Source organism: Saimiri boliviensis, chromosome 9 (genome assembly GCF_048565385.1).
Source record: "Saimiri boliviensis isolate mSaiBol1 chromosome 9, mSaiBol1.pri, whole genome shotgun sequence".
Classification (NCBI taxonomy): Eukaryota; Metazoa; Chordata; class Mammalia; order Primates; family Cebidae; genus Saimiri; species Saimiri boliviensis.
In genome coordinates this window covers 17,892,139-17,919,104 of record NC_133457.1, presented here as the reverse complement: position 1 = coordinate 17,919,104, position 26,966 = coordinate 17,892,139, and the positions used below count along the sequence as shown (strand labels likewise).

The following is a 26,966-nucleotide window of genomic DNA, read 5'->3' as shown; positions in this document are numbered from 1 at the left end:
AAAAATGCTATGAGACAAGACCTTAAAAAACTAGATACCAACTCAACTTGCTAAATTTTAAAAAATCTACCTGAAGCAAAATAATATCCCTAGCCCAGTAAGATTTCTAAAATTTAGATTTTTGTCACATGCTATATAGTTAAATCAATTATTTCTCGTTTATCACATTATGTTAGCTTGGACCTAAAATGTCTGGTCCAGAATCCTTCAGTTAACCTGAAGTGGGTCAATGATCTGTTTCCTTGCTGATAAAAGACCTCTTGTCCTATTGGGGTTGGTGTGAGGATCACATAAGATCAAGTCCTTTGACAGGCACTAGATAAATGTAAGATTATTATTGGGCTTAGAATTTAGATTTGATGAGGAAAAAAATCCTGTGCCCTACAATAAGTAAAATTTTTCCATGCAAACTGTCCTTTTTATGTTGTGATTTTTCTTAAAGGATGAAGTATATGACTGTGTCAGAGACACTATTTACAATTTTATTCCATTCCATTTACTTCCTGTTAATGAAATCATTAACAGAAGCAGGAAAAGCTCAAAGACTCCCTGCAAACAATGCCCCTTTATCAGGAGGCCCAGGAATTGGTGTCTGGATGGTTGACAGCACCAGCCACATTCATTATGCTTCTAGCTCTGGGAAGAAGTTTTGAGACGGATATTTGATGATGGGCTAAGGTAATTATATCCTATATCTGAAATACAATGAGTGAAGACAGTTTACGTTCATCATGAACACGCCCTAGATGTTTTCTGATGGTACACACTACACCCAAATGACATCTAAATGTTACTGCAAATGCAGGAAGCCAAGGACTCCACTTGCCACAGCCTGTTGTGTGTGCCAGCTGCAGCTGTCTGCGCTTCATTTTAATGAGGGCAGACAAAGGGGTCTCTCTGGCTCCCACATTCCTCTTGAAAGGCCCAGAGGGGAAAAGGAATGACAGTAGTAAAACATTCTTTCTTTGTCCTTTTATACAGCGTAGGCTTTTATATTTTTCACAGACTATTGTCTCATTAATAATACCATGACTTAGGGCCTGTAATGGATAAACAGCTATAACACAGTATACATGACTTAGATGTATATTCTAAAAAACACTTGGCTGAATCCTTAACAGCAAACATTGAAAAACAAATAAAATTCAGGAAAAACTTGCTCCAGCAGTTAACAAAAAGGGCAGTAAATAGATAGGAAGCAGCTTTTCTTCACACCTGGTTAGTCTTCCACCTTGTCTTGGATAGAGAAAAGCTAGTTATAATAATTATGGGTCAATCTCAAAAATATTTATTGGGAACCCACTCGCTGTGTATAAAGCAAGGAAAGGACGAGACTAGAGCTGAGTTTAGGGATTAGTGATAAAACAGTACTGTATTGATGGGAGAGGAGAATGGCTAGGAGGCTATCAGGGTAGTTCAATATGATGTGACTGACCTAGGAAGCGGGCAGTGGAATGGAAACACGTGGAAAGATGAAACAGACCTTTACACAGGAAGAACTGGCAAGTGATGGATCTGTTCTGACACAGAAGCATCAAAAACAGCACCCAGTCTCCAGACTGGATAACGCAAAACAGTGCCGATAGTACCATTTACAGAAGTGTGTGTGTGTTGGGGAAAACCACGGGCAGTGTTGATGTTTGGTTTTGGACAGGCTGCATTTCTGAACATACAGTGAAGAGAAATGGTCATAGGTGTGACAGGAAAACTAAGAGAGCAAAGATAAGAGGCTGAGAAAAAAATAACCTCAAAAAAAGGGGTTAGCGTGAAAGAGCTGGATGGTCAATAAAACTAAAGGATACTAAAGGTAAACAAAGAGGAAGACTGGACTACTGGGTGTGAAAGTAGGAAGCCTGTTAATCTGATGGAGAGGCCTCAGCAGGATGCCAGAGGAAGAGGCCATGCCAAGATTGATTAAGGAACTCAACATATGGTGCCAGCAGCTCATGCCAAAAATCTAAATATCATCGATTCCTCTCTTCCACTTACTGCCACCCCAACTCATCCAATCCATTCATTGGTCCTGTTGTTTTTATCTCCAAAACATAACATTTCTATCTCCTCTTATAAGCCATGGTCCAAGCCAACACTGGGACTCCCTTTGACTACTCCAACAGGATTGGGGTTAGGGTTCTCATTGCCTGTCCCACTGAAACAAACTTCTGTCCCCCGCCGCAGAGCCCTTGTTGTTCCTGCAACTCCCTGCTATGGTTTATGTGGCTCTAAATCAGTGCTTCTTGAAATACCTCTGGTAAAGAACCAGTCCCCACCCCTTGAATCCCTTGCAGACCAAGAGTTTTTAGAAATACAATAAAAATAAATTAATTGTCAAAATCATCACATGCTTTGATGTTTCAAAAACGTCAAACTGCTTCCCACATACCAGGCTGGTAACTGCCTGAGGACTGATGGATCACAGACAGCACTGGGGTAGCTCTGCTCTTAGATGAACTGGCTTTTGTTGCCCATTGACCACTACCCTCTCCCTGGTTTATTCTGCTCCAGCCACATTCTCCACGTTCAAGCCAAGTTTGAGAACACTAAACTTGTTTCCTTAGAGGTTTTCCATTTGCTATTCTCTTTGGCTGAAACATTCTGGCTCTGCATTTTCCTAATGCAGAAGGGTTGACTCCTCCTTTTCACTCAAAGCTCAAACATCACCTCTTAAGAGAAGTCTTCCTGTACCACCTAGGTTAGAGTGCACATCCCCACCCCCGCCCCAATTAGCACTCACTCCGGATCACATCACCAGCTTTGGAGTCTTCACTGCACTTACCACTACCTGAAATGATCCTTTATTTTTAATTGGATCAAGAAGAAATGCTTTCCTATCATCCCAGCTCATTGCAGGCCATTTGCCCAGGCAGACTGGCAAAAGCTCGCTTCCATCCAAAGTCACCCTTCTTAAGAGCAGGAAGCCCAAGGGGATCTGATCTCTGTATGGTTCCCTGCTACATCCCAGCACTGAGAATAGCACTTCACAGAAAGTAGCTGCCCAACAAATTCCTGAATTGGCTGGGTATGGTGGCTCACGCCTGTCTTCCCAACACTTTGGGAGGCCGAGGCAGGTAGATCACCTGAGGTCAGGAGTTTGAGACCAGCCTGGCCAACATGATGAAATCCCATCTCTACTAAAAATACAAAAAATTAGCTGGTGTGGTGGTGGGCACCTGTAATCCCAGCTACTTGGGAGGCTGAGGCAGGAGAATTGCTTGAACCCAGGAGGCGGAGGTTGCTGTGAGCCAAGACTGTGCCACGGCACTCCAGCCTGGGCAATTAGAGCCAAACTGTCTTGAAAAAAGAAATCCACTGAATTAATTAGTCTGGAGAAATGAAGGCCATTCTCTTGAGAAGTTCTGTAAAGGGAAGGAAGGATGTAGGAGCAGGTTGGGAGTTTGGAGTCATGCAGCGGAGGCCATGGATGAGACAGGAAACATGACGGGAAAAGTGAACAAACTGGCACACACAGCAAGCACCGGGAATTCTCAGGATGAGACTGCAGTGCGCAGTACTGACAGCCTTCCTCAGCAGAGGGTATACTTGACATGGCCCCTAAGAGGAGGTATCCGGCCATCTGAGGAGGCCTGAAGAGGGCATTCCAAGAAGTATGAAAAACACAGGCAAAGGAACAAAAAAGAAAGTTTAACATGGAAAATAATTTTGGGGATGCAATATCTATTTAGCATTTTATTATAAAATCTTCCTACCCACATAAGATCATCAATTTAACATCTAGATTTCCACAAACTTTTTCCTTTTTAAAGCCTATGGATTTAGGTCAGGCATAGCAGCTACACCTGTAATCCCAGCACTTTAGGAGGCTGAGGCGGGCAGATAACTTGAGGGTCAGGAGTTTGAGACCAGCCTGGCCAATATGGTGAAAACCCATTTCAACTGACAATAAAGAAATTAGCCAGGTGTGGTGGTGGGCCCTGGAATCCCAGCTCTTCGAGAGGCTGAAGCAGGAGAATCACTTGAACTCATGAGGTGGAGGTTGCAGTGAGCCGAGATTGTACCACTGCACTCCAGCCCCAGTGACAAAGTGAGACTCTGTCTTAAATAAATATTTAATAAATATTTATCATTAAATAAAATAAAAAATAATAAAGTCTATGGACTTAAAAGTTCTGTATTTTAGTAGTTTCTCACAGTTAATAGTAACTGACTTCCTGGAGTTTTCCTTCCAAATCTAGAACAAGCCACACTGAGCAGCAAAGAAGGGGTGGAGTAGCCTACTGGCTGGCAGCTTCTTTGTAAAAAGATTAAAGTTTATTACTAGAAACAGTGCTAGACTGTCAAGAAGGCCAGATTCTATCTCCAGCTTTGGCAATAACTCACTCCCTGTATGGCCTTTGTGAGTCTCACTTCACATAGGGGAAGAAAATGAGGGAGCTGAACCATATATCTAATTAAAAATATGTGTATATGTTTATAATTTATTTCTATTTTATTTTATAATATTATAATTATATGTAATTAGGGTCACCATATACTTCATTCTTCAAGAACCTTCTGAGAGTCAAAAAGAGTATCATTCATAATTTCACCAGGAAAATGGACCTAAACTTGAACTAGTGATTCTGGGAAAACCAAAATGTCTGACCACCTATATCTATATGCTTTCTTCAGCTCAAAAGTCTATATTCCTCTAGAAACACCCATGGGTCCCTTTGTCATGTTCTATAGCTGGCTTGGTAGCTGGCACATCCCAGATGCTCGCTTTGCCTCATCTCCTTTTGGTGAGCATGTCTGCATTCTTTATGTAATCAAAGCCACTGATTTTTCTTCCACAATTTTACTGTCTTATGAAGTTAAATTGTTCTTGTGCCAAACAGCTGCACGCCCCCTACTGCTGGTTTTACATGTTGAATATCCTCAGGTGGCCTCTAGTTTTTCAAAGGAGGTAAATATTCAGGTGTAAAATTCATTATTCTACAGGTCAAAGAGTAAGTAGTGAAAAGATTTACCTGACTGGTCTTAAGTTCTTCAATGACTTCAGGCCAGAGTAGTAGTGAAAACCTTGTTTTTTCAACTAGATTGCCAATGAACCATATTAATCAAATAAGAGATAAAAGAAAACCTAAACAACATATACTTATTGATGCCTTTCACAAATCTTGGAAGCAAATAACACATTCTATGCAGATCAAAACTCTAACTGCTCAAAACTAGGAAGCCCAGAGCTATATTTCCAAATACGGCATGTAACAATTTGCCAAGTTTTTAAATAGTCTTTTTTTTTCCCCCTAAGGCAAGTTGAGTGTTTGGTTGCTATTTTTTCAACACCAATGCTATTTTATGTCTGGAAAGCATGTTTGGGGGCCGGGAGCAGTGGCTCATATCTGTAATCCCAGCACTTTGGGAGGCCAAGGTGAGCGATCACCTGAGTTCAGGAGTTCAAGACCAGCCTGACCAACGTGGAGAAAACCCGCCTCTACTAAAAATAGAAATTAGCTGGGCATGGTGGTGCATGCCTGTAATCCCAGCTACTCAGGAGGTTGAGGAAGGAGAATCACTTTAAACTGGGAGACAGAGGTTGAAGTGAGCCAAGATCACACCATTGCACTCCAGCCTGAGCAACAAGAGTTAAACTCCCGTCTCAAAAAAAAGAAAGAAAGAAAGAAAAGAGAGAGCGAGAGAGAGACAGAGAGAGAGAAAGACAGAGAGAGAGAAATAAAGAAAGAAACAAAAAGAAAGAAAAAAAGAAAGAAAAAGAAAGAAAGAAAGAAAGAAAAAGTCCATTTATTTACTTCTCAACTGTAATTGAGGGTGAGGGCAAAGAGAATGAGAGAGTCACTCCTTCTGTACCCAGGGAGACCTCTGTTCCATGCCCCTTCTGGAATGTCCTCATGCTATTAATTAAAGAACTGCAAATATGAGTCAGACCCACGGGTTTACAAGTGACATGACTAAATATTCTGAGAACATGTCTGATTGAGGAAATGAACAACTATTCAGTCTTTGGCAAGAATGAAAGGCAAAAGGATGGAACAAATACTACAGAATGTCCCAGGAAAGGATCTAGCCTTGGCGTGAAATAAACTGAACATGTCAGTTCACCTCCTACTCTCTTGGAATAATCTCAGAAACGAGTGGTGGAGATTACAAAAATTATGAATGAGACAGTCAGGAAAATCTCTGTTGAGATGTTGGCAAGGCCTGAATAAAGAAAACAAACAATCCTTGTAAATTGGAAGAAAAGGAAAACACAAGGCAAAACCAGCAACACTTTGACCATTACTAATGATAAGGGAAGTCTCTAGTTTCTGAGAATTCTCTGTAACACTGGAAAGTACTAATCTCCCAAGTGTTTAAGCTGTTCTCATCCTTAAGGTCATATAACATCCAAAGCACAGGCATACAAAAAATTCTGTTTTTAAGAAATGTTTCCCCACACAAAGGAAGTCTAGGTTTGTCCTCACTGGTGAGGGGGTTTAAACCACTTTTGGAGTTCAAGCAATGCTTCCCCTTGGCCCTGGTCTTGGGTGTATCACTTGTTGGTCACCTCACAGACCAGCAAGCACACTCCCACCCAAGCTCACCTCCCCTGAGCCACAAACATAGAGGGGCACGCCTGGAATGCCATCAGCGCTTTTCAGCGCCTTCAGTGGAAGAACTCTAGGAACTCAGAGAAAGGCATTTCTTTGCTTTGTAAACAAACAGATGAGGATGAAGCTCGCTTTCTTTTTTTTTTTTTTGATGGTTGCTAACTAGGGTGATGGTTGCTGAAGGTTTGGGTTGCTGTGGTAGTTTCTTAAATTAAGATGACAATGAAGTTTGCTACATCGATTGACTCTTTCATTCCTGAAAGGTTTCTGTATAGCATGCAATGCTGTTTGATAGTATTTTGCCCTCTGCAGAACTTCTTGCAACATTGGAGACAATCCTCTCAAACTTTGCCACTGCTTTATCAGTTCGGCTTATGTAATATTCTAAATCCTTTCTTGTCATTTCAACGATGTTCATGGCATCTTCACTTTCTTTGCTCATCCTGAAGAAGCAACTCCTCATTCGTTCAAGTTTTATTATGAGATTGCAGCAATTCAGTTGCATCTTCAGGGTTCTCTTCTAAACCTAGTCTCTCGCTATTTCCATTGCATCTGTAGTTGCTTCCTCCTGAGGTCTTGAACCCCTCAAAGTTATCCATGAGAGTTGGAATCGACTTTTCCCAACTCCTGTTCATATTGGTATGTTGATCTCCTCCCATGAATTATGAATGTTTTTGATGAAATCTACAAGGTGAATCTTTTCCAGAAGGCTTTTAATTTACTTTGCCAAGATCCATCAGAGGAATCTATCTGCGGTAGCTGTAGCCTTATGAAATATATTTATTTTTTCAATACCTTGCCAAACTCTCCAGTTCATTTGGAATATTCTATAGCTTTCACCAACCTGTCCTTGGTGTTCTCCAGCCTGTGAAATGTTACTTCTAGGGCCAAAAGATGTTAAATAATTTGACATTTTGTGTGGATGCCTTGTAATTTTCACTTTTTTTTAAGTCTCTTGATAAAGATTCTTTGCTTGGCCAAACTTTAGTTAGACTTCTGTACCTTCTCCCAGGCTCATCTGTACAGTTCTTCATAAAATCCAGTTTTAGCAAAGAACTCTACTAAGTCAGTTTCACAAGAATATCTCTCAACCCATCCTCAATATCTGATAAGATTCATTATTCTCCATCATCCCACAGGTTATGATGTCTAATCATCCTGGCCTGTCATCAGCAAGAATCCTGTTCGGTTAGTTTAGCCAGAATCTCCCTTAACCCTGATATTTCCTCTTAGTAATTTTCCATCCACGGATCTCCATCCTGCTCCATGGCTATAAATTCCCACTTGACCATGCTGTATTCAGAGCTGAGTCCAATCTCTCTCCCCCACTGCAAGATCTTGTTGCGATGGTCCTTGAACCTATTAGGATGGTCTTGAATAAAAGCTGCCTTACTGTGCTTTAGCAAGTGTCTTTGAATAATTTTTCTTTGATATTCTCTTTATTCATCTAGGAACACTGTTAAAATCACTCTTTTTTTTTTTTTTTGAAGCAGAGTTTCACTCTTGTTGCCCAGACTGGAGCGCAATGGTGTGATCTCAGCTACATGGCAACCTCCACTTCCAAGGTTCAAGTGATTCTCCTTCCTCAGCCTCCCAAGTAGCTGGGATTACAGGCATGTACCTGGCTAATTTTGTATTTCTAGTAGAGGTTTCTCCATACTGGTCTGGCTGGTCTCGAACTCCTGACCTCAGGTGATCCACCTGCCCCGGCCTCCCATAGTACTGGGATTACAGTCACGGGTCACCACGCCCAGCTCTATAATCACTCTTAAAGATATCTCTTTGGGATCACTTTCTCTAAGATCTTGCTACAGTTTTAGGGTTGTTAGTCACCAGCTGCTGATCCATTTTAACCACACCATTTAGGAACCTTGGCAGAGATGGAGTAGAAGGCAGGAATCTGAGAGGACAAAGAATTAGGGCATTTCTCCTTTCCTTCCACTGTTCCATTCTCTGACCCAACAGAATATTGATGATTATTGCAAAAGGAAGTTTCTCATTTCCAAACGAATAAATTGGTCAACAATCACTAAGTGGACCCAAAAAAATCACTGAGGTGGACTTGAAAGTTAAACCCACCCCAGCTCATCCAACATGAGAACTAACTACACCCTAACCACTAGAGAAACTGCAGGCACAAACAGGATGCCTGTTTTGCTCTTGTATAAACTCTGGATTAGAAAGAGGATTTACTGGCATATTTTTGTAAACTGAGTAGCTCTTTTGACAGAAGTCATTGGGCTTTCTGCTCTCTGGTTGAAGGCAGGTGAGTGAGAAATGATCTCAATTCCATTACCTAAGAAGGCTTATGGCCTACACTCAAACTACCAGTTGAGTCATATTCCCCAAGGATAGTGTGTCATCTTTTTGTCAATGAAAAAGGTAAAATTATTCTTGAACCACTCTATAAAAATAAAAACATCATCTAAAGCACAGTGTATCTATCAGGACTTATTTTTTTATTTTTTTATTATTTTTGAGACAGAGTTTCACTCTTGTTGCCTAGGCTAGAGTGCAATGGCGAGGTCTTGGCTCACCGCAACCTCCGCCTCCCAGATTCAATCGATTCTCCTACCTCAGCCTCACAAGTAGTTGGGATTACAGGTATGTGCCACCTCACCCAGCTAATTTATTTTTAGTAGACATCAGGGTTTCTCCATGTTGGTCATGTGGTCTCAAACTCAGGTGATCCATCTGCCTCAGCCTCCCAAAGTGCTGGGATTATAGGTGTGAGCCACCATGCCCAGCCTATCAGGAGTTATAGGGACAAAAATAACAACATTCATCTCCTGTAAGAAGATTATAATGAAAAGAACATCTGCAAAAAGCACCCAGTGGCAGTGCTTAGCAAACAGTAGGTGCTCAACAAAAACATGAAAAGTAGCTGCTGTTTTAGGGAGTCTGTAAACCAAAGGAAATCAGGTCAGGGAGATACTACCAGATATTCCGGATCCTTTTCCCACATATACTTACTGGGTCTCAGCTCCTAGCAGCATTTCCACTTTCTCATTCGCATGGTTACTAAGAACTGTCAGAGTAAAGAGGTGACTGGCAGAGCTCTGTCTTGAATAAAGCATTGTGGAGCTGTTCTTCCCTGGAGAGGAATTAAGCTCTTCATTGTCACAAGATTCTACCAATAGCTGATCTCTTAAGGAATAATCATTGACGTTGTAACTTTCTTCACTATAAAGGAAAGGGAAAAGAACATGACAATTATTCAGCAGATAAGACTGTGACACTGTCAGTTTTCAAGGCACATTTTGGTGGAAACGGCAAGGAGTAGGCAGGAAGGAGATGGAGAGAATGACTTATTTTAAAATATGAATTGGAATTCTATCTACTGATTATGATTCAATGTAACCCCCTCCAATTAAACCTAATTACTATTTTTATGTATGTAAATACTAAATTGCATTTCGAGTATAAAAGCAACACAAAAAAATAAAAAATAAAACCCTCTAAGTTTCATTCGACATCATCCTGGAACTGTTATGTGATCCATGCATCCATCTTGGTAATGCTGCAGCTGGTATACCTCCCCAGCTTCCACATCTCCATTTGCAAAATAAAGAAGCCCCAAATCTACTCATGCTCTGGGTAACAAGACCTTACCCCCAAAACATCCATCTCCAACTACCATGCATTGGAGAGAAGAGCCCCAGAGGTCTGCTTGTTTCTGGCAAGACACCCAACCCATTCTTCTGTCCCACACCCAGAGCCTCACTACCTGTTTCAGAAACCACCAGGACTAATCCCATCACACCCTCTATTCCCACTGAGGCTCAGGACTGCCCCGCCCCTCCCCCCCACAATATCCTTCATTCTCCTACACTCCACCTTTTTCCACTCCTGGGCTGGTTCCTGAACACCTTCCACTATGCCCTCTGGGAATGCAATTTCCTCATTTAGGGAATGCAGTAAAGCCTTCTAAATACTTGGCCCCATCCCTGAACCTTCCCTTCACATTCTTGCCTTAAAAGAAACTTGGCTTTGCCTATAGGACAAGGCATCTCCTGAGAGCTCTCTGCCTGCCTGGTTTTTATTCTTGCTTCTATACAATCATCACTTCCTCCTCCCGAAAAATCATCAGCTTTGAAGCTCATGCCATCAGTCTCTAACTCATAACCACAGTCATCTATAGAGCTCTGGATCATTCCCAATCCACCCCCCTGAGTTGCATTGCTGGCTCTCTGTACACAATACTTGTTCTCACACACACACACACACACACACACACTCTCTCTCTCTCTCTCTCTCTCTCTCTCTCTGTCTCTCTCTCTCTCTCTCTCTCTGTCTCTCTCTCGCTCTCCCTCTCTCTCTCTCTCTCTGGTCATCTACATCAAGTCCCCAACACTACTTCCTTCTTCAATTCCCATGTAAAGGATCTTTCCACTACACTGTACCCTCAGTTCTCTGACTTACTCTCCTCCAATGATCTTGTTTTCTACTCCAGCCACAAATCCATGGTTGTACCTTAGTCCTTGTCATTACAATCAACTACACCTCTCTGTAATGCCAGTGTCAAACATACCACTCTCTAACCAACACAGCCTTTCTTTACAACTCACCTCCTCTAATCCTCAACACCAACCATTATTTAACCCACCAGTTCCTGCAACCCACTGACTCTACCACCTTTCCCCACCATCCTTAATTCCCTCATATCCTCTTGTTCCTGCAATATTAAATTACCTAGCTTGGATTTCTTGGCACTTAGTTATGTCTTGCATACATGTTTATCTCCTTGATAGTACTTGCCTAGCAAATACCAAACCTGGTTATATACAGCTTTTCCTCCATTCTGCACCCGCATCCTTGCAGCTAAACATGGGAGCACTCAATAAATAATTGTCACATAGTGGATGAATATGCAATAAAATTCTAATATACTCTAGGAACATGAAATAATTACCTCATTTAATAAGAAATGCAAATGTATGAAGGCAGGGGAGCTTAGGGAAAATAAAAATCCTTGTACCTAATCAAGTACACTAGGAATTTCAAAACAGGACACTTTGCTCAAGATTTCTTGGAAGTAATTTTACTCAGCAGTGGATATCTGTCAACCACTCTCTTGTAACGTTCCTTGAAAAACTGTAATCTTTTCTAAAATTTAGTTTAATAGACTCTCCCCTCAAAAAACAGTAAATGCAGTTATCTATAAAAGCAAAATACTGCCTTCTGATCAAGCCTAATTGTTCCTAGGATAGTAATCTGTATTAACTAAAAGTTTGTGTGGCATGATTATCTCCAAAGCTCTCCTGAGATTGCCTACAGACCAGCATATCCACACTTGGATATGTCAAATATTTGTTACATCCAAAATGAGACTTATCAAAGCAGATGTGACGTTTACAAAGAGGAAGCTGAATAATACGCTTTACAAACAAATATGGTTATTTCTTAAAAGACTAGGTTTATAGAAACAAAACGGTCAATTTTTAGCAGCATAGAACAGTTTATAATGTTGTATAGATACTATATCAGACATGCATTTAACAGTACAGAACTCAGGATAAAACCCAAAAACCAGGTAAAGCAGCAAACATAACAAAACTTCAACAGCAACAGCATCAAAAACAAGAGAAAAGGATGAACTGAGGCTTCCTTGTTACCATTTTCTCTCTGCCTCTTGATTCTCTTTTGGTCCAATTTACAAGTTAAAAAAGATAACCTGTTAGTCAAAGGCACCTGTTTCCACTTAAAAACAATACTGCTTCAGAAACAGAAATGGAAGCAACCTAATATTGTGAACGTGGGGTAAGGCCCTAAACAATGACATGTGCATAGGTATCAAGGTATTTCAAAAGAAACAGAAATCAAAGAAATGTATATGCTAAAAAGTCATCATTTGAGATAACTCAAGTTCCAAAAAGTTGTCAACATAAAGTAGTTTCACCTATCAAGTCATTCCAATAGAATTCAAAACCAAGGGTTTACAGAAAATGAATATAAGCTAATATGAATAAACTATTTAAGGTTTTTTTGTTTTGTTTTTTGAGATGGAGTCTCACTCTGTTACCAGGCTGAAGTGCAGTGGTGCACTCAGCTCAATGCAACCTCCACCCAGGTTTAAGCAATTCTCCTGCCTCAGCCTCCCATGTAGCTGGGATTACAGGCATGTGCCACCTCACGTGGTTAATTTTTATATTTTTAGTAGAGATAGGGTTTCACCATGTTGGCCAGGCTGGTCCGAAACTCATAACCTCAAGTGATTGACCTTCCAAAGTGCTTGGATTACAGGCATGAGCCACTGTGCCCACCCAGTTTTGTTTTCTCATTCAAGAGCCATCAACGCTTTAAATTTTTGTCTTTTGGGGATAAAGACAGAAGTAGATGTTTTTAAACGTTTATTGGTTGTTCTCTTAAGCAATGACAAATACAATGTCACTGATTAAGAGCCAGGGTGGCTGCTGGGCTCAGTTTATGCCTATAGTCCTCTCAAATGTCCAGTTTGAATGATAAACTGGCGGCTCTAATCATAGGTATATGATTTCACCTCAAGTATTTACTTCCACACATCTGCATAAGTGTGTCATTAAATACACCTGAACAAGGATTTTGGTCCACTGGACTTCTAAGTGGACCTGAGGGAAGCTGATGCTAATCAGACTTCCCCATATTTGTCTCTATTATTTAACAAACATATGGTTTACATAGCCTCTGAAACAATTTGGAACATGTAACGAGGAAGTTAAAGTGCTCAGAAAAGGGTAAATGGAAAAACCATCTTTCCTTGCATGGAGAAGTTTATATGGAGACTTCCTTTGATTGTCTTATATGTGCTCCAAGTTTACCAGCTGCTCATCAAGGCGTCTGCATTGTGAAAGCAGTGGCTCCTATCAGGTGCTTCGACTGAATCAAATCTATGTACATCTGTTACTTGGAGTATAAACAGGGATGGGTTCCTCTGTTGAAATCCACTTAAGGTCCTAGTAACCTTTGTTGAGATTTCTTTTCTGGCTTTTAATAAAATAAAGAACTACTAGTAGAGAAAAGGATATGATGATAAACACATATTCTAATTGTGTTCTTCCTCTGGAAGGCATTCTTTGTTAAGCAGGTCAGTGTTTGGTTCTACTATATGCAACATAACATCAAGGGCAGAAAAATGATACACCTTATTGTGAGCAGTGGCTTTCTTAAGGAGATTACTATGTAACCCTTTAAGTTTCTGTCCCATAATTTCTATAAAGGTTAGAATTTTCATACTTAGCATATATTTATGACCTTGAAATCAGGAAGGCATTTAAAATTTGCATACAACTTACAGACATTTTTTAAATACCAAAGCTACATATATGCATATACAGTAGTTTGCACAGGAATTAAGAGATGCCAACATCAGCAGACTAGGTACTCTGGGGAAGAGGAAGAAGAAGGGCTGATGGTGGAAGAAACTTAGGTAATCTAAAGTGTTTTAATTTTTTTTTATTTTTTATTTTATTTTATTTTATTTTATTGTTAAAGACAGGGTTTCACCATGTTGGCCAGGCTGGTCTCGAACTCCTGACCTCAAGCAATCCACCCACCTTGGTCTCCCAAAGTGCTGGGATTATAGGCTTGAGCCACTGCGCCTGGCCAATATGAAGTGTTTTATATATTTTTTTGTTAAAAAAGGGATCTGACTCTAATATGGCAAAAAGTTAGTATCTGTTAAGTATGGATGATAGGTATGTTCGTGTTTGATAATTTTTTACAAGGTTGAATCATTTTACAACTAAAAAAAATAATTTAATAAAAAATACATAGATGTGACTGCTATCATCACTCTAGGTATCTGTGGCTCCTTAAGGAAGCAGCTGAAGTCCTGATAATGGAAGGCCTTTTCTGCCCTCTAACAATTAATTCTTTGCAGATGACATCACTGACTGAAAATATACTATCAAGTGAGACTGAATTCAGTAAAGTGATTAGGTGTTTTTAAAAAATGGCTTTTTCTGCTGGGTGCAGTGGCTCACACCTGTAATCCCCACACTTTGAGAAGCCAAAACAGGCAGATCACCTGAGATCGGGAGTTCAAGACCAGCCTGACCAACATGGTGAAACCCTGTCTCTACTAAAAATACAAAATTAGCCGGGCATGGTGGCGCATGCCTGTAATCCTAGCTACTCAGGAGGCTGAGGCAGGACAATTGCTTGTACCTGGGAGGCGGAGGTAGCGGTGAGCTGAGATTGTGCCATTGCACTCTGGCCTGGGCAACAAGAGCAAAACTCCATCTCAAAAAAAAAAAAAAAAAAAGGCTTTTTCTATATATGAATAACACCCAGTTAGAATATAAAATAAAGATATCACTTTATGACAGCCACAAAACCCGTAATATATTTAGGATTAAACTTAACGGGTTTCTTCTGTACATAGACAATTTTAAACAACTTTAGAAGAAGACCCAAATTAATGGATAGAATAGCTTGATATTATAGATATCAATTCTTCCTAAATTAATATATAATTTAAACACAATCCAATGAAAACACAAGTCAGGATTTTTTGAGAGATGGCAGGGAATGGAAATAGTTGATTATAAACCACAGAAAAAAATAAACATGCAGAAATAGCCAGAAAGATTGTGGAAAAAAAGAATAAACTAGCCTTATGATGTATTCAAACATACTATAAAGCTGCAGAAATTCGAAGACTGGGACAAAGGCATGAGTTGACTGATGGATTAGTAAAGCAGTATAGTGGGTTCACGAGTTGACACGGACATGTCTGGAAATCAAGGACATATCACAGAAGTGACATTTCAAATCTCTGAAATAATAATGGATTAAACAATAAATAATATTAGGATGTTTGAGGAAACATATCAAATCATTTTTAAAAATGGATCCCAATCTCACTCCTAAAACCAGGGTATTTCCTTGGACTCAAGCTCTGGGTGGGTAAGAGTTGTGAAGAAGTGAGTGGCAAGACAGGTCTTTCTGCTAAATACAGACCTACAAGGGCCTGCCTTGTGGTCAGAGAGGTGCTGTTTAAACATGTATATACCACCTTAGGGCAAGTTCTCATCTTAACCCTTATTAGCAAGCATTTTAGGTACTTAACACGGATGAACAGGAATGGGAAACAGGCTAACTTACCAAGATGAACTCAGGAGGGTGAAAGGTAAGACAGTGATGGGGAGGCAAGGGAGAGGATGAGACTGCACAAGCCAGTTTTCCCACAACCCATGTCGCTTAGCCCCAGCTGTAAGTACAAGTCTCACACACCCCCTCACATTGTTTTAGAACTCCCTTTTATGGTCCATATCTGACAAATGGAAACCCATGCAGCACTTGCAGTTTTTCCTGTTGTGGAAACGTTTAATTTAAAAGAAAGATGCTATTGAGATTTGTCACTAACATCAATATTATATGATTTTTGACATATATTCTCAAAATAATGTCATTTATTTTTACCTATTCAGTACTTGCCTTTCCATAGGCTTTAAAACATTCACACAGCTTCTCTGTCCTGAAAAAAAAATCTTTACTAGAATGTGCTGGTGCCATGACAAGTGTCTCCTTAGTCAGCAACTGCCTGCGTTTTTCATATCCTTGTGCTCACAGGTCAGTGAAGTGGCTTCCCAAGGCTACCACGGTCCATCACCCCACCAGAGCAAACACCTGGATTTTGCCATTATTTCTCCTTGTGTGTGTACAGAATCTAGTGATACTGGGCAACTGTGAATCCTAAAACTCATCTTCTAATGCCTTTTGTGAATTTTCTATGTCATTCTTCTTTGGGAACGATCTCCAAGCTCCTCTTCTAGACTATCTTACATTAAATCCCTCTGAGGAATTTAACTGGATACCCAGGAGTTGGGGTTTTATAAGCTCAAAGGAAATTCATCCATATGTATGAGAAAAACTGTTCTGTAGATTTCAACTTGTCCCCTTCTAAAAAACAAGATTCCTAAACCCTCATACTTGATCTTGTGCTTAAATACTAGCCAAACTTTGCTGAGATGAAGGACATTGAATTTATGCTGAAATTTATTTTAAGTCAAGAGATTAAAAATTTTTTTCACATGACTGAGGTTGATTTCCATTTTACAGCTTGGTTTTGGAATTATACTACTAACATGTTTTTGGTGGAACACTATACAATTTTAAAGGAATGAAGTATGGCACAGCAGGTAGAAGTACAGCCACGATTTGGAACGTCTGAGAAACCCAATTCTATCACTCACTGGCTTTGTGAACCCAAGGAAGTTACCGATCCGCTCTGTGCTTTAGTTTTCTCATCTGTAGCATGGGAATAATGATATCAGACTCACTGGATTGTTGAGAGGATTAAATGAGATAATACATTTATTACCTCATTGTGTATTTAAGGCTTTTACAATCATGCCTGACTTACAGTAAATACTTAGTAAAATGTCAGCTAATGTTTTTTTTTTCAATTTTCCCAACAGAATGCCATCCATTTAAATTGGTGGCATTTTGTTAAAAGCCTGATAATTATATGTGTTTTGCAAATCTGCAGGTGGACCAAGCATAATTAGAGCTGAATACTCATGTCAAGAAATCTACAATTTGGCAAGTGCTCAGACCAGTAAAACAAGGCACAATATTTATCCAGACACTGATTTCAAATAGCCTTACTTGCTCAGTTCCTCAAGATAATTCTGAAGTCTAACAAACATGCCACACACATCCCATTTTATTGTTAATAATATAACAAATAGTGGAGATGAGATCCCCATTCATCAATATGATAAGGATCTGTTGTGATTCACTGCCACCAAAAAAGACAGCCAATGACCCAGAAAAGGGCCAGGAAGCCCCATCCCTGTTACCATGGACCACCAGATGCCACAGCCCAGCACCTCTGTGGTTGCCCAAGGGACGCTCTGAACCCATAGTCCTTGACAAAGAGGAGATGAACAGTTCTGAGAGGCTGTCAGCACCTTACTGAAGCTCTCTCCCTGGGATAAGCAGAAATAAGCAAGCCCTGAAGAGCAGGCAGGCAGCTTCTTAAGTGGGTAACAAGGCTATCCAAATTATAGAGCAACCCCACACTCCAACTCAGGAACACCACACCACTGACTTATGCCAACAGAAAGGAAAAATTTACTATTTATTTTACTTTTTTTCAACCACCATGTTATAGTGTTTCCTAATCATTGTGAGGAATAGTGCAAAAAAAACTGCTACTACAACATGTACACAATTTACACCAATTTATAAAAGAATAAAAGTAGATCAAAAGTTGTTCCTCACTCACATGCTGCCTGACATGGGTTTCATGAAGAGGGAAAGGCACAGAGTTAAAGGCATTTATTCCCAAACTGCTTTTTTTCTGGAGGCCATAAATTCAGGTCTGGCCCCAGAGTATACCATACCTTCAGCTAGGCAGCAATTATATAAAGGTTTAAAATCATCTTTTTAAATAATAAAATATTCTAGAAGCAGAAGGGCAATAATTTGATTTATGGCAAAATCTTTAGAGAGAGAAACACAATATCAAAAATAATCTTAATGATAGCACGTATCAGTTACTTAGCAGGACTATTCATATTCACTGTAGTAAGAGCTTTATGTGCATTATCCCATTTAATTCTCACAGAAACTCCATGATGAAGATGATGTTATTATCCCCATATTACAGAGAGAACACTGAGGCTCTGAGAGATGAGAAGTAACTTGCCCAGGATTTGAACTCAGTTCTTTCTGACCCCAGGCATCGATATTGTGCTTCTCAGTAGTGGCAACTTTCAACATTTAACAGCAAAGCCAACTCTCCTGACACATGCAGAGGAATATTCCTCGTAACATCAGAGGAATCAAGAGTGCACAGGACAGCGGGAAAAAAAAAGGAGCAAAAAAGCAACAGGGCTCTCTTCTTTTCCACCCCATCTCGCCATCTTGAATTTAGAACTCAATACTAAAACAGCCAGGAATAACCAAGTTTCATGTGTTCCAGGAATAAAAAAGCTTTCAATCATTCTTACTGCCCTTCCTTTAACCAAGATACTCTTAATTTCCCTAGGAAGGAGTTTATTCTGCAGATGAAGAGAGTTGTCAGATGATTTCCGCCTTCTATAATAGGGAAGAGCTTTCTCATGGAAAAAGCAAGAAATGGAACCAAACCAAGCCATGAACCTTTCAAGGGAGCCTGCATAGCTTTAAGCCACTGGGTATTCAAACTACTTTGGAAAATACAGATGCAAACTTAAGTCCTTGACCTTATGATAACAACCCAGTAGTTCGTATTTTAGAAAATTTTATAAAACCTGAAAAAAATTTAAAAACTTTGAAAACGTTTTTATGAAACCTGAAAACTTGTAACATGTCATGGGGCTCAAGCTATGTCAGTATATACAGTATTTATGGCACCAGAAATCAGGAAGTAGAAATTTCCTATCTGAGTCTGCAGGAAGGAAATTCTATGAAAGGGAAACTCTTCTGCAGCTTCTGATGCTAGATTAGCAAATGGTAGAGTAAAACTCACAAATATGATTTGGTACTGGTTCTAGTTTTCTCCTAAAACCCATAAAACTATAAAAATACTCAACAAAAGCTTACTTTGGAAAGATGTTTCTCAAAACAAAAAAGGTGTACGTTTCTATACTTTTCCCCTCAATATCTTCATAGGATGAGGGGAAAAGTGAACTATTCTAGAAAAATACAACGAAGAAGTAATGAACATAAAGAAATTGAGCCTTTAGAAGCAAAGACTCAGATTAGAATCCTGGCTCTGCTAAAAGACCTTAAAAAAGATATTTCATCTCTCTTTTCCTCAGTGTCTTCATCTGTGAAATGGAAATAATCCTGGCCTCCAGAAGTGTGAGACAATAAATTCTGTCTGTCTTAAGCCACTCACTTTGTTCGTGGCACTTCAATATAGCAGCTGTAAGAAACTAACACAATGAGGAAACTAATACAGGAAGGAAAATTTTGCTTTTAGCTTCAGGTGAAATTGGTAGAGAAGACCAAAGACAGACAGAAGGGACTATATCTTACAAATAAACCTTTTAGGAGTTTGAATCTAGTTAAGTCTGGATTCAGTTTTGTATTTCAAAACTAGGGACAACAGTACTTAGAGCACAAGGTTATACATGAAGGTATAGTCTGTCATAAGTCTTAGATATTATAAGTTATTATTAGGCACAAATTGGATATTATAATGTTATTCATTAATCTATGAGTATAACTTGACAATCTATTACTTTTATAATACAATATTACTATACTTGCTGTGTCCGTCTGATAGATTTACACACCTTCACTACTCCAAAGGCAAAGCTGGTTTGGTTTACTACCATGCTAGTATTGTGGTTTCCAATTAGCAGTGATCTGCCTCACGCAGACATTAGGCAAAAATGTCCAGAGACATTTTTGGTTGTCACAACCAGCGGGGAAGGGGGCTGCTACTAGCAAACAGTGGGCATGGACTAGGAATGCTGCTAAAACATCCTACGTTGCACAGGACAGCCCCTACAACAAAGAATCCTCATGCCCAAAACATCCATCATGCCAAGGCTGAAAAGTCTGCTCTTACAGTAGCACCCAGATAACTTCGTCAAACTTTCAAATACCAAAGTGTTCATATTTTCATCCAGAGTAGTCAATCATGTATCTTTTTGAAATTTGGTAGAACCAGACTATTAATAGTGACTCATTAGCAGCTCAGTGTTAATGAAAACATTAAATTTTCTTTTAAAGAGTGAGGTATGCACCCATAGCCCCAGCTACTTAGGAGGCTGAGGTGGAAGGATTGCTTGAACCCAGGAGTCTGAGGCTGCAATGTGTTATGATCATGCCTGTGAATAGCCACTGCACTGTAGTGTGGGCAACATAGCAAGGTCCTGTCTCCAAAAAATAATTAAAAATAAAAATAAACTTTCTTTTAATGTTCTAAAAAAAGTGAAAATTCCTGTTGACAAAGACATCCTCACAGCCACTCATCAAGCCAGCTTTACAAGCACTAGCAGTGATACATACACTAGCTAGTGGAGGGGGCCACACACCTCAGCAATCTATGGAATGTGCTCAGTATAAACCATCTGCCAGTCGGGATCAGAGGAGGAAGAGTAACTGTCCTCCCGAGCAACCCTTTCCAGTAGTTGAAAAACCTCCCTGAAGATGAAAACCACTGGAAACCCAGCAGCTAAGTTCCTTGACTGAAACCTGGAATTACAATTAGGCAGTGGGTGGCTAGATCAGTCCTCAAGCACTGGCACAGGTGATTTTCCTTTATCTGTAACTTGTAGCCAAGCCTGAATTACTGCCTTGCTCAGGGTTGTTGTATCTCCTTTACTGTTGCCTCTGGCATGCAAAGCATTTGCAGTCGCCTCCTTGAAGCTATCATGTAAATATGGTCAGGCATACTGTACATTTTTAACCAAGTCTGTTTATCAAGCTTCTGTGGTCTGCATGTCACCTCACCACATACTCAGGTCATAAACAATTTAGGTCTCCAATACTATTCCCTAAGAGCACCCTAGAAATATAATGAACTAACTGGCAAGGCAGGAAAATTCATTTTGGTAAAGGCCAAGTTAGGGACTCAGGCTGTCCTCTCCATTGAAGCTGTGTATCTTGCTTTAAAAAAAAAAATTCATTGATCTTTGTTTTATTAATAATGCAAGTTCAAATTTACCTGAGCAAATAAATGTGGGATAGGTAGAAGAGCAATGTTAAATATAATGGCAAAACCATCTGTGAAGGGCAAAGTATGCCGCTAAATAGAATAGCATATACCTTAATTCTAACTTTCAATAGTTTATATTTATTGACTAGTTCTGTGCAAATTCAGGAACAAAAGTTGCACTCTACTGGTTTAAATACCTTTAGTGTTTTCATTAAGTCACCAAAAATCATCATAATTAATATTACATTTATATTTAACATTGGCTTGGTAATGTCAGTGTACATTTTATCATTTAAATCAAAAGTTTAGTTAAAGCTCTCGGTCCACTGAGACAGAACAAATATTTCAACAGCTGGAAGATGTTAAAAGTCAAGAGTTCTGGCATTTGGAGAGACATATATAATTACTCTCCCCTAAAAACAAAACATTCTGGAGAAAGCCAAGGAAAAATGCTATCTCATAGGAAACCAACAAAACACAAAAACATAAAAATTATAATTCTTCCCCAATCTTTGTTTATAAAATTTACTTAGCTACTAGAACTATTTAGACTGCCCCAGGTAAGAGAAATAATTTTTCCTTGGAGATATGGAAACGGTATTTTCCTAAGTATGAAAAATAATTATCAGCATTTTATGTATCATTTCATATTATGGCTTTTTAGGGAAGACCATACTAACTTTTCATTTCAGCTAGACAGCCACTTGGCTGAAATAATTCATAATATGGTCTGATTAAAAGGAACAAAAAGAAAAGCTCATCTGTTTCAATTTAGTTTGAATTTTCAAGCTATAAAGTCAGCAACTCAGAACCAGCATTTAATTAAATATTTCATGATACATTTGGACATTTATTTTGTAGTTTCATAGGGATCTGTTTCTATAATTATCTTCACCTTGCCTCAATTGCACCCCAGGGCCACCCCTGCTCTCACCACGTGCCATCAATTCAGCCCACCATTATTTCCCTCATATGTGGAAATAACAGACCACAGATTTATGTTTCCACTCTAAGTTCGTATTCTAGAAAAGGTGGAATATTTACGTAGAACCTCACAGGTATTGGGTGCATTTAATAAAATATGTCCCCCAGAGAAAGGCAGAGCTGAGGGTGTGTGCGTGTAGAAGAGAAACAGTTTGAGAGAAGAAATACTACAAAGAAAAGGTTTTTACGCCGGGCGCGGTGGCTCACGCCTGTAATCCCAGCACTTTGGGAGGCCAAGGCGGCTGGATCACGAGGTCAAGAGATCGAGACCATCCTGGTCAACATGGTGAAACCCCGTCTCTACTAAAAACACAAAAAATTAGCTGGGCATGGTGGCGCGTGCCTGTAATCCCAGCTACTCAGGAGGCTGAGGCAGGAGAATTGCCTGAACCCAGGAGGTGAGGTTGCGGTGAGCCGAGATCGTGCCACTGCACTCCAGCCTGGGTAACAAGAGCAAAACTCGGTCTCAAAAAAAAAAAAAGAAAAGGTTTTTACAATATTCTTCATTGACGTCTCACCAGAGTTGGACAAAAATACACAACTAGAAATCTGAAGTAAGAAGAACAAACACTCTGCCAATCAAATGATTTACTTTACTCCCTTCAGAAGGGAGTATGGCTGACACCTTCCCAGTCACAGGGGAATGTCTTAGACTAAGAATCATTAAAATAAGTGCATTTTAAATTAAGCTAAGAGGAGCACTAGAGTTGTTCCCCAGCCTGTTCTCAACTGGACCAATTTTTTTTCTGTTTTACACAAAGGTTTTATGGTAGAAGAAATCTGAAAAACACTGAATGAGAAGAAAACCAATGCTGCCTTCCCAGGGATATTGTAAGAATTGAATGACATAAATGTGCAAAATGCTTAGAACAATGGCTTGCACACAGCAAAAGCTCAATAGAGACTGGCAAGAATTATGATGCAGATAATGATTCAAATCTGAACTACATAAGCAATTTAAAGAATGAACCACAGATGCTATTATGATTCAGTATGTAGAAACTGTAGTTAAAACACCTCTAGCTTTTAAAGGATGATCACCCTAACAGGTATCTGGATGAGAACTTTAAAACTGGATGTCTAGTCAGCAACCAGATAAAGACTTACCTCTTCTTCTTGGTGATAATGAGCACATCATTAAAGAGAAAGAAGTAGACTTGCTGCTTGGATGTCCTTCTTGAGAAAAGCACAGTGTCTTCTACATAGGCTGTCAATTCACCTCTTTTTACCAACCACCGGGAAGAGGAAACTAAAGGAAAAGGCTACAAAAAGAGAAAAACTCAGTGGCCAAAGCCAAATTAAAATCCTTTTAAGATTCCTGAAAGTAAAATATAAAACTGACATTCAGACAAATGATACTTATCACAGTATGTATCATTGTTTTATAGACATATAAAATTGAAATAAAAATACAGAAGTACAGTGCATTCTTCAAAAAAAAAAAATGAACAATATATTGTCCAATATAAAAAAAAAACTATTAACTTCCCAATATGAAACTAAAACTCAATGAGAAAATGTTATTGGATCAATAAAAAATTATGACCTTTCTATTAACTCTCAAGTGAAAAAGTAAGGAGTTACATAAAACTGAAAAACCTAGTAATAAAATCTATCAAAATCAACTAGTTACTTTAAATATCTCAAATCAGAATCTAAAAATACAGGGAAAAAAACGTGGTTAATAAGACAAATATAAAAGTCTACATTTACTTTATGAACTAAAAAGGTTTTTTTCAAGAGAAAAAAAAAACCCACATATTTATTTTTTTGTCTACTAATTATCTACCTAGCCATATTCTTGAGAGCACCTGTTTGTAAGATCATGGTACCTTTCTTTATGGAAGTTTGTCCCTGAAAGCATCATACCACTTTATGGCTGTGAAAATGAGGTTCTTCCAAAATAATCCATCAGAGTATCATAGAAAAGGCTGGATCTAAAAAAAATCACATGCTGCATTTTTTATTTTCTTTAGTCTTGTGCAAGCCAACTGGAAAACTCTCAAAACTACAGAACAATCTTTACCCTAGAAAGTTTTCTTTTTAAAGTTACCAGAAATGTTTACTGCCAAAGATCTGATTTAAAAGACTACATCCATAAAATAAGCAAAAGTTCTTGGACACATAAAACATAATGCAGAAATGTGGTGTAATCAAACATCACCCTTTTCAGGAAATAATGATTAAAAATAGCTAAAGGAAATTGAGGATATTAGAGAGGAAATGAGAAGTCTAAGAAAGGATTTCATATTTACTTTAAACTTTATAAAAAGCTTTTAGACGAAGATTGCTTATCATTTATATACTGTTTTCCTGAAGGTCCAAAAATGAAGATAAAAGATTATGGGTAACCCAAACTTTTCGAAACTGGCTACTAAGGGAGTTCATGGAGTTTCCAACCCCCTAAATCTCAAAATCAGACAATTACCCTATAGAGATGGCTGAGACCTTAAAGGTCAACAGATTGCTTAGATAACTCCAGCAGATTAGGCAGCACATACAAGAGGTCACCTTGTGTCAAGGTAAGTCTGGCTGAAGGGCCATAATACAGGAAACACAGGACTATCTTGCTATTGCGTATAACCCTACAAGATGAACCAAGGACTGTATTATGGTTAAGTTTTAGTTTACATGCTGCCCTGTGACTGTTCTGATTTAGGGGATGGAGAAAGAAAGGTTTTTTAATTGTTTTACTGTTTTTAAAGCAGATTAGTTTTTACACAGTCCTCATACTCCACTAGGGGCAGAACTAAATTTCTACCTCTGAACACTAAAATTGACAATGGCTTTCAATGTATCTATGCTTCTTTTGAAAACAAAGTCCAACATTACATATAATGTATGTTTCAAATTTATTGTTAGAAGACTGAACTCAGGTTTTATTAAAGAAGAGATATTAAAATGATCAAAATAAAGGAAATCAGAACAGCCCAAAGTGAGCATGAGTGAATTCCCCTAGTAAGGAAGTGCTGAGACTAGAATTGAGGTGTGAACTAGAAATTAGAAAAAAAAAAAAAAAAAAAAAAAAAAAATCATGAACAAAGATACATCCCGAACAGTACTGAAATAATGCCTATGGAGCAAAGACTTCATTCTTTTTTCTCTTACCTAGTATCCTAGAAATCTAGCCTCAGCATAAAATGTAACTAATTTTATAGGGCAGCAAGAAAAGAAAAGGGCTGCTGAAGAGGAAATAATTTTTTTTAATGTTGAGATAAAATTTACATAAAATTTGGTGGTTTGTAGTATGTTCACAATGGCGTTTAATAATCACCGTTATCTAATTCTAGAACATTTTCATTACCTCAAAAAGAAATCCCACATGCATTGAGCAGTCATCCTCCAGTCTTCCTCCCCTAAGCATCTGGCAACTACTAATCTACTTTCTAACTCCACAGATTTGTCTATACTGGACATGTCATATAAATGGGATTATACAACATGTGATCTTTGAATTTGTTTTCTCTCACCTAGCATAATATTTCCAAGGTTCATCCACATAGCATGTATCAGAATTTTATTCCTTTCTCTGCCTAAATATTTGACTGTCTGCATATACCACATTTTGTTTATCAGTTCATCCATTGATTGGGGTTATTTCCACTTTCTTGGCTATTATGAATAATGCCACCATGAAAATTCATGTATACATTTTGAAGTATCTCTTTTCAGTTCTCTTGGGTCTATACCCAGGAATGGAACTGCTGGGTCATATAGTAGCTCTTACGTTTAGATTTTTGGGAAACCACCAAACTGTCCTCTATAGCATAAAGACTTTTTAACACTTTAGAGTTCTTCATTTTGTCTGTTATATCTTGGATTTCCATTATTAGCAAGACCCCAATATGACAACCAGCAAAGCCTTCTGCAAACTAATACACCACCACTCTATTCAGTGACACTGAATGTATGTCTCATAAAGCAGCCTAAGAACCCACAACTTCTCCATGGGCTTATTCATAAGGTCAAACTTCCCATCACAAGAAAAAAATAAAAATTCTTTACAATTCTACAGAGGCAACTTTTAAAGAAAGCTGTTTTCTCATGGAGAAAAAAAAAACACTGGATTTGAGATACAAACTAATTTCGGGTTTTTTATATTCTTGGTTTAATGACCAGCTTTTTCTCTACAACCATCATTTTCTTTCCTCTCATCTCAGAGGATAAGCTCTCCAGTCTTCAACACTCTGCTTTCAGCTCTAAGGCCTTATTCCCTTGATTTCTTTCCCTGTCATTAGTATTCTCTTCCTTCCTGGCTCCTTTTCTGCAAACTACCCTGAAGACTATTCACTAAACATGGTCCCATGACTTTGTGTATTCTCTAGATTTCATCACTGCCTTATCCTCTTAATAGTCCAGTTTCTGGAATGAAAGTCTAATCTGCTTCAACTTCTTCATATCCCATTCATTCTTCAATGCACCCGCAACATCTATTTAACTATTCTGATAAACATCTCAATAATGTTTGCTGCTTGTTACTACAAATCAGGTCTGTTTCAATCCTTTACATCTCTTAAATAATTTAATTTTCAAAATAACTCCATGAGGGAAAGTATTAAATCAGCTTCATTTTAGGTTTCAGAAAACCAAGACATGAAAAGGCAAGTGATGCCAAGGTCGTACAGCTAGTAAGTGGTAGAGCTGCTACTGCAGCTCAGACAGGTCAGCTCCAGAGCCTGTGCTCTAACTTTATACTAGCTTCCAAAGTTCCAATCCAGGGATGCTTTCCACTCCTCTCATATTACTGCAGTTTAGCACTTGACAGTCTTTCAGAAACTCACAAACAGAATTAAAAATGAAAAACATGTGTGAAATGAAAATGAAACACACATATACATGCCCTACAAAATTTA

The 26,966-nt window shown here is 38.8% G+C and overlaps 1 protein-coding gene across 2 annotated transcripts in view; it reads right to left on the bottom strand.

Annotated features, from left to right (window-relative positions):
• The window catches only part of ARHGEF26 (Rho guanine nucleotide exchange factor 26), a 128,887-nt gene that overhangs the window by 9,919 nt on the left and 92,002 nt on the right, over window positions 1-26,966 (bottom strand). For both annotated transcript variants that reach the window (XM_010335753.3, XM_003925017.4), the window contains exons 11-12: window positions 23,221-23,375; window positions 9,522-9,731 (exon numbers count right to left, since the gene is read on the bottom strand). In XM_010335753.3, coding sequence (XP_010334055.1) covers window positions 9,522-9,731; window positions 23,221-23,375 — 365 coding nt within the window. The remainder of the gene's footprint in view (window positions 1-9,521; window positions 9,732-23,220; window positions 23,376-26,966) is intronic.